Consider the following 9,429-nt stretch of genomic DNA (forward strand, 5'->3'; position numbering starts at 1 on the left):
CCGGCAGAGGACAAGGCACGAGAAAAACAGGGGGCAGCCAGACCCTAAGCCAGCGAGAGACCACACCCCACACGGACAGAAAGGCGGGACGCCCCGCCCGAGGGGCCCGGAGACCCCCCGCAACCGGACGGGAAGACCGCCCCCGCCCCACCGGCAACAGGGCCCCCACGAGCCCCCCCCCCCGCCCCCCCCCCCACCCCCGGAGAGCGCGGCGAGGCCAGCCCACGGCCACCCCACCCAAGCCGGCCGCCACAGGACCACCCAGCACGGGGCCACAGGAACCACCCACCCCACCCGCAGGGACCCCAACGATGGAGATGGAACAACCAGCAACCACCCCGCCGAGTCCCCCCCCCTGAGGTAGGGGAATAAATAAATAAATACATAATAATAATAATATTAATAAAATATATTTAAAAAAAAAAAAAAAAAAAAAAAAAAGGAAAAAGAAAAAAAAAAAAAAAAGGAAAAAAAAAATAAATAAAAATAATTAAATCTATTTATATAAAAAATAAATAAATAAATAAATAAAAATATAATTAAAAGAAGACCACAGACATGCTGACACACAAGGTCGCTACCCCAACAACTGGCCGACTCAGTCATCAATAATTGAGAACACAGAAATGGACATTGAAACAGTGTAGGTCTGACTTGGTAGGATATGGACAGCAAGTAGTGGACATAGAGAGAGAGAGAGAGAGAGAGAGAGAGAGAGAGAGAGAGAGAGAGAGAGAGAGAGAGAGAGAGAGAGAGATCAGAAAGCATAAGAAAAAGTATCTACATTTGATTATTAACAATCCGGGGAGGGTGTTAGTTTAGGGTTGAAGTTGCCTGGAGGTGAACTTTTATTGCGGTTTTGAAGGAGGATAGAGATGCCCTTTCTTTTACACGTGTCGGGAGCGCATTCCACATTGATGTGGCATAGAAGACGTTATTGCAGTCGTCACAGTTCAGTGTTCTTAATCTGTGCGTCCATGTACACATATATGTCCTTTATTAGACTCTATTAAATAGAGTAAACATCGTTAATAACTGTTTGCATCCGGTTATATTAGTCTGAGCGCAAGAAACATCAAGTTGTGTTACACAGAACAGGTTTGTTTACTTCTTACTCTCACATGTTTACTAACTTTATATTTATTATTAACACTATTTTTGAATAAATTGTCTACAGGAAGATGAATTGTCATGTGAGGATGATGCACTGATTGTTTTATGTTGTTCATAAAAACGAGACAGTTTCAGACACACAATATTTATGAGAGGTTGATGTTCCTCTCAGTTTGTAACAATGTGTATCAACATGTTTACACAAAACTCACACAGTCACCGGGGGAATATTCCAGAGAGCAGGTTAAGTGCAAACTCCTGAGTATGTAAAATGAAGTGTATTAATTGACTCATATCATGTTCTACACTTGGTGAATGTTCATATTCATCTCGGAGAAAGCAAACCATCAGGTTTGAGTAAACAGTGGTATTTCAGTTTGAGCACATGATAAGATAAGGCCCCTTAGTTTGATACTCGCAGGTGGATTGGATCACTTCTCGTAGGAAAAGAGGCCCTAATTGGGACTTCGGAATGCAAAAGTGACAACCATATCCTTGAAAGGAGACTACCTGTCTAGCTCAAACGCCAACCTTTAAGTTATGACTTAAAGCAGTTGTTTTCCAGACACTTACACACCAACATCTCCTTTCGTGGTCAGGTGGTGCTGTTTAGCTTTAGCGCACACCCAGACAGTGAAAGAAGGAATATATAAAACGATGGTTTGGCTTCTCCGGGAGAGGAGTCCTCCATATTTGACCTGACCTCCTCCCAGGAACTGCAGTCCTGTGTAAATGACGCTCGCTGGTAATAAAGCAACTTTTGCTTCAGTAAAGCGTCTCCGAAGTCTCTTTTGATCCAGCCGCACTGCCGTGTCGCCCTTCTGTCCGGACGACGATGACAAGACCAGAAATACACTTCAAAAGCTCCAGAGTTTTACCTCCAAAAATAGAGAGGTAAGACAAAGTCAGAGTCAGTTGCATAAAACACTGAAAGGGATTGGCGCGGTTGGGAGAGTGGCCGTGCCAGCAACCTGAGGGTTCCTGGTTCGATCCCCACCTTCTACCAACCTCGTCACGTCCGTTGTGTCCTTGGGCAAGACACTTCACCCTTGCTCCTGATGAGTCGTGGTTATTGCCTTGCATGGCAGCTCCCGCCATCAGTGTGTGAATGTGTGTGTGAATGGGTGAATGTGGAAATAGTGTCAAAGCCCTTTGAGTACCTTAAAGGTAGAAAAGCGCTATACAAGTATAACCCATTTACCATTGTTCCTATAACCCCTTTGTTCAAATGTTTGTTCCACTTGGCATCTTGTCTGACTCGCACCATGCACAGCCTTCCTTGTCACATATTGTTCCTTTTCCCGCTATCCATCCAGTAATTCAAACTGATCCAGCAGCGCGATTGAAGATTATTTTTACTTACAAAAATCAAGAACCAGGATACTCGGGAAACAAAATAAAAGGTAGCCTATATAAAACGACATATATGTGCACATGTATGCACTGATTAAAAATACAGAACTATAATGCCCACGTTTAGACTTTCTCCATCAAACGCCATCTTGCTTTTTCCTCCTTCTTCTTCTTCTTTCTATTTCCAGCAGACTAGTAGAACATCTTAGGTATATTGCTGCCCTCCACAGGTTCTTAACGGGATTTCCTCCTTCTGTCCTATGGCCCACACTACATTCTACAGTCCAGTAGGTGGCAGTATGAACCTTTCAAGTCATGGCTGCAAACTGCCAGTAAGAAGAAGAAGTAATAGAGCTGGTTGCTTGTTTCTCTCGCGAGATCTGACAACATGTTTAAATAGAACAATTGACAGGTTGACAACATCCAAACAAACCAAGTCATCTCCAATACATCTCAACATTACACACATCCTCCAGGCTGAGTTAGTCTAGATGAGTAACTTACATGTAAGCTGGAAACTACATGTGAGTCATATAAAGAAAACATTTAAAAAATTGACTGCGATAATAAATAGAATAAAATACATACCCACAAACATTAACTACATTTATTGTACCCAACTTTAGTTGAAGCATACATTGTTTATTGCATAAAGGTCTGGGGACATACATATAAAACAATCACACAACAATATTCATATTACACGAGAGTAATAAAGACAATTAATAGAATGGATTATAGAGACCCAAACAATGATTCATAAAGTAACACATTTTAAAAGTAAATGATCTTGTATAAAGGACAACTGCTCAAATGATGTATAAAGTAAATAATAATATGCTTCCAGAAGTGGTCCAGAAGATGTTTCAGATGTGAACCAGTAAATATGAACTAAGAGGGATTTATGAGTACTCAAAAGCAAAGGTTTGAACACATGTAAAACAAATATGTACATAATATAAAGGAGTTCATCTATAGAACCCTTCACTATTTTAAAAAGCATTTATAAAACACTATTATGAATAAGTATAAAAGTGAATTATGAATATCGTATGTAACATATTTTATGTACTCTTTATTCTCACCTTTACAGTCAAATTGTTCTGTTCATTTTAAAGTACACAAATGTGTATATTAACTCATGTACTTGACTGAAATAAAAACACTAATCTGAAGTATTTACTCTATGTATGTTATAAGCATAATAACAAGATTGTGTTACACAAACAACAATGATGTCACACATGTTATATGTGCTGATGTTGTTAGAAAGTCAAAGTTAAAGTTTTGACAGTTTATTTCAAATCCTGCATCTTCATTTGCAGCTGCTGTTCTCACCAGCACACTTGTGTTTCTTACACTGGTACTTAGAAGAGAATCTTTCACCACACACACTGCAACTCAACACTTTCTCTCCTGTGTGTGTTCTCATGTGTACTGTAAGAGTTATTAGGCGACGGAAGCTTTTGTTGCAGCTTGAACAGGAGTATGGTTTTTCACCAGAGTGCATTCTCATGTGTAATTTTAAATTTGTATTTGTTTTAAAACTTTTACCACATTCTGAGCAGGAAAAAGGTTTTTCTCCAGTGTGTATTCTCATGTGTACTTTCAAACTATGATTTAATACAAAACTTTTACCACATTCTGAGCAGAAAAAAAGGTTTTTCTCCAGTGTGTGTTCTCATGTGTAATTTCAAATTTCCATTTCTTACAAAAGTTTTACCACATTCTGAGCAGGAAATTTTTTTTTCTCCAGTGTGTATTCTCATGTGTGATTTGAAATTGGGCCTTTGCGTAAAATCTTTACTGCAGATTGAACATGAAAAAGGTTTTTCTCCACTGTGTGTTCTCATGTGTGCTTTGAAATGGTGCCTTTGAGTAAAACCTTTACCACAGATTGAACATAAAAAAGGTTTTTCTCCAGTGTGTATTCTCATGTGTGTTTTTAGACGACAACGGTATTTAAAAGTTTTGTCACAGTGAGAACATGTGAAGTGTGTGTTGTCAGTGTGACATGTCTTATCATCTTTAGAGTCTTCATCATCAGTGTCAGGAGAGTGTGACGTTGTGTCCTCACTATCTGATAGTGGAGCTAAGAGCTTGTCTGCTTGTGATCCTCCACAGTGGTCTCCATCAGCTTCTGTTGTCATGTGTTGAGTTGAGCTGCTGCTTGGAGGCTCCGCCTCTCTCTTCTCCTCACTTTCACCTTTGACCTCATCATCTTCACTCTTCACAGGGACACCAATCACTGGGAACTCCTCCAACCATTCAAGATGCTCTCCCTGCTGACTGATGCTGTGTTCCTCCTCTTCCTCTTTAATGTGAGGGTTCAGTGGATCCACCGCGTCCTTTTTAAAATGGAGTGTCAGTGGGTCCTCCTCTTCCTCTTTAAAATGGGGTGTCAGTGGATCTATCTCTTCCTCCTTAATGTGAGGGTTCAGTGGATCCACAGCTTCCTCTTTAAAATGGGGTGTCAGTGTGTCCTCCTCTTCTTTTTTAAAATGGGGTGTCAGTGGATCCATCTCTTCCTCCTTAATGTGAGGGTTCAGTGGATCCACCGCTTCCTCTTTAAAATGGGCTGTCAGTGGGTCCTCCTCTTCCTCTTTAAAATGGGGTGTTAGTGGGTCCTCCTCTTCCTTTTTAAAATGGGGGATCGGTGGGTATTCCACTTCCTTCTTAATGTGGGAGGGCTGTGGTTCCTCCATCCGCATCCGGAAGTTCCACTTCTGTTGCTCAGAGTGAAGATGTTCTTCACAGACGTCTGCAAGACGAACACACCATCTCTGGTCAGTCACACAATGCATTCAGTACTTTTACATGCACTTAGGAAAAACAAGTTATCGTATGAACTGTCTTAAAATCTCAGTGCCGCACAAACACGCTGCTCTTTACAACATTATTCACAGGAAAATAAAAACAAACCAGGACGACAGGACTTTTTACTATGGATAGACGATATGGTTTAAAATTGATTTTGTGATCTATTATTTCATATATAATTACTAATAGAACCATTTTAAAACAGGCTACACAGGCTCCTAATTTAGTTGCTGAAATATTCAGTAAAATATTACATCATTTCCAGTATTATTGTCTCAAATAAAGTAACCAGATATTAACAGTAAATAAACAAGTACATTAATAATAATTGTTTCAACAAAATAATACAATTAGAAAAGACACAATATGTTACTGCATATGTCAGCTGCCAAATTGGGAGCTTTTGTAACCCGCTTTGAAATTATTTTAATATCAATCATATACCAAATGATATATTTAATATATATTGTTATTAGGATATAGATTTGAAGTCATATCCCCCATACCAAACATTGGTTCGCTGAGTCATTTTGTTTGGCCCACCAAATATATTTATTTCTATATTCTTCAGATGTGTGTGTATGTTTAAATTGTTGTACTACTGTTCTACATCACGTGGAAGTGTCATGTCATGGGGTTGGTGTTGCCTCAACTAGGGGTGTGACGATACGGTCAGCTCAACAAAGGATACTCGATATTGACTTCAGGAGAACTATTTTGGTGGTTAACATGATTCTTACACATATGTGTACTTCATGTGTATATGAATGTATTTTCCCTTGTGTGCTTAGTTTTACTGTAACTTGACCTGAAGAAAGATGCGGGAGCTGAAAGCTCTACGATGCTGGCCGGGTGTATGGAGAACCGGAATGATTGGAGACTCCGATGGAAGCTCGTCTGAGGACGACTGATAGAGAACTTCATTGTGGATAATATCTATAAACAACCTCAATTATTTTTCATCTTTATTTGAAGGACTGTTTACTTATCTGACAAATTCAAAGGAAACTGCACTTTTTTAAAATGTCGCCTATCATTCACAATCCTTATGTAAGACATATGTTTAAAGGCCTACTGAAATGATTTTTTTTTATTTAAACGGGAATAGCAGATCCATTCTATGTGTCATACTTGATCATTTCGCGATATTGCCATATTTTTGCTGAAAGGATTTAGTAGAGAAAATCGACGATAAAGTTCGCAACTTTTGCTCGCTGATAAAAAAAGCCTTGCCTGTACCGAAAGTAGCGTGACGTCACAGGAGCTAGTATTCCTCACAATTCCCCATTGTTTACAATGGAGCGAGAGAGATTCGGACAGAGAAAGTGACGATTACCCCTTTAATTTGAGCGAGGATGAAAGATTCGTGGATGAGGAACGTTAGAGTGAAGAACTAGAGGCAGTGCAGGACGTATCTTTTTTCGCTCTGACCGTAACTTAGGTACAAGCTGGCTCATTGGATTCCACACTCTCTCCTTTTTCTATTGTAGATCACAGATTTGTATTTTAAACCACCTCAGATACTATATCCTCTTGAAAATGAGAGTCGAGAACGCGAAATGGACATTCACAGTGACTGAACATGTAAATACACGATTAATAATATTCAGCTTTGCGAAGCTAAAAAAATAGAAGCTAACCTAGCATTGTAGCCAACGTGATAGCATAGCAGTCTCAAATGCAGATAGAAACTAAATTTAAAAAAACCCTGACCGGATGGATAGACAGAAGATCAAAAATACTATTAAACCATGAACATGTAAATACACAATTAATAATATTCAGCTTTGCGAAGCTAAAAAAATAGAAGTTAACCTAGCAACGTAGCCAACGTGGTAGCATAGCAGTCTCAAATGCAGATAGAAACTAAATTAAAAAAAACCCTGACTGGATGGATAGACAGAAGATCAAAAATACTATTAAACCATGAACATGTAAAAACACGATTAATAATATTCAGCTTTTCGAAGCTAAAAAAATAGAAGCTAACCTAGCAACGTAGCCAACGTGATAGCATAGCAGTCTCAAATGCAGATAGAAACTAAATAAAAAAAACCCTGACTGGATGGATAGACAGAAGATGAAAAATACTATTAAACCATGAACATGTAAATACATGATTAATAATATTCAGCTTGGCGAAGCTAAAAAAACAGAAGCTAACTTAGATGCGGCGTCGGGCTTACTCACTGTAGTGCGTCTGCTATCCTGCTCAAAACACAACACAACCTCCTGGTGTTGGTGTTGCTGTAGTCCGCCGCTCCACCGATCACACCTACAACTTTCTTATTTGCAGTCTCCATTGTCCATTAAACAAATTGCAAAAGATTCACCAAGACAGATGTCCAGAATACTGTGGAATTTTGTCGAAGAAAACAGAGGTATTTGAATTGGGTCCAAACACTTCCCTTGACCTCGTGACGTCACGCGCATACGTCATCATACCGCAACGTTTTCAAGCGGAAGTTTCCTGGGAAGTTTAAAATTGCACTTTATAAGTTAACCCGGCCGTATTGGCATGTGTTGCAATATTAAGATTTCATCATTAATATATAAACTATCAGACTGCGTGGTTGGTAGTAGTGGCTTTCAGTAGGCCTTTAACTTGCACTTACAGATGTAGCGACAAACTGCATTTAGTGACAGTGGTTTTCTGAATTGTTCCTGAGCCCATGTGGTGATATCCTTTAGAGATTGATGTCGGTTTTTGATACAGTGCCATCTGAGGAATCGAAGGTCACGGTCATTCAATGTTGGTTTCCGGCCATGCCGCTTACGTGGAGTGATTTCTCCAGATTCTCTGAACCTTTTGATCAGGGGTGCCCAAAAAATTTGGCCGGGGGCCAGGCTGTATGTATGTGTGTATATATATATATATATATATATATATATATATATATATATATATATATATATATATATATATATATATATATATATACATATATACATTGTCTTTATAATCCGTTTTGTTATTTAACATAAATTAACATTGTCACGTGATCGATGGGAAAATTAATTTTTAGACAATATGATTTGCCTGAGTGGCTGAGACACCGAGAGTAACAAGTGGTAGAAAATGGATTAGAAAGGGAAAAAAAATCAAATTAAAAAAAAAAAAAACATTTTTTTTTAACTTGGGACTTCTGTGGGCCGGATTTTGGATGCTGGGGGAGAGGATTCGGCCCGCGGGCCGTAGTTGGGGGACCCCTGTTTTTGATGATATTATGGAGCGTAGATGTTGAAATCCCTAAATTTCTTGCAATTGCACTTTGAGAAGCGTTGTTCTTAAACTGTTTGACTATTTGCTCACGCAGTTGTGGACAAAGGGGTGTACCTCGACCCATCCTTTCTTGTGAAAGACTGAGCATTTTTTGGGAAGCTGTTTTTATACCCAATCATGGCACCCACCTGTTCCCTATTAGCCTGCACACCTGTGGGATGTTCCAAATAAGTGTTTGATGAGCATTCCTCAACTTTATCAGTATTTATTGCCGCCTTTCCCAACTTCTTTGTCACGTGTTGCTGGCATCAAATTCTAAAGTTAATGATTATTTGCACAAAAAAAAAAGTTTATCAGTTTGAACATCAAATATGTTGTCTTTGTAGCATATTCAACTGAATATGGGTTGAAAAGGATTTGCAAATCATTGTATTCCGTTTATATTTACAACTCACACAATTTCCCAACTCATATGGAAACGGGGTTCGTATATATAGAAGTATATATACACATGTATATACATATACACAGTACATATACATATACCCACTGCCTTGTGGTACCTTTGGGAGAAGGAAAGGCTATGGGAGTAAACCCAGACAGAAAATCAGGAGTGGAGCCCCTGAGGTGGCTGGGTGTCATTGCTGACCCCCTGCCGGCAGCTCCTGCAGCCAAGCCGATGCCAGACGTATTACCTTGCTTCCCTCTGGGCCACATCGACACGGCCGAGAGGGGGATCTTGATGACTGGGCAACCCAGGATCTCCATATTTTCTGCCCAGGCATGCGCCACGGAGAGGTCACTCCAGCCTCCCCCCTAAAGGGAGGAAACAACACGGAAGCTGGCAGTCCTAAGCTCCACCCGATTGGCGCCAACTACGACGGTGGGAGGAAGACTTCCCCCAGGCGCAACCCATCGTC

The 9,429-nt window shown here is 39.9% G+C and overlaps 1 protein-coding gene across 1 annotated transcript; it reads right to left on the reverse strand.

Moving 5' to 3' along the window:
• Positions 1–3,153: 3,153 nt before the first annotated feature.
• On the reverse strand, positions 3,154–9,277 carry LOC133640871 (zinc finger protein 350-like). Its single transcript, XM_062034555.1, has 2 exons — positions 9,205–9,277; positions 3,154–5,227 (listed from the first exon to the last, which is right to left on the reverse strand). Exons 1-2 carry the CDS (start codon positions 9,275–9,277, stop codon positions 4,101–4,103), a joined length of 1,200 nt encoding a protein of 399 aa, XP_061890539.1. The 3' UTR covers positions 3,154–4,100.
• Positions 9,278–9,429: the final 152 nt, after the last annotated feature.

The sequence above is a fragment of the Entelurus aequoreus genome, linkage group LG23 (assembly GCF_033978785.1).
Source record: "Entelurus aequoreus isolate RoL-2023_Sb linkage group LG23, RoL_Eaeq_v1.1, whole genome shotgun sequence".
Taxonomy (NCBI): domain Eukaryota; kingdom Metazoa; phylum Chordata; class Actinopteri; order Syngnathiformes; family Syngnathidae; genus Entelurus; species Entelurus aequoreus.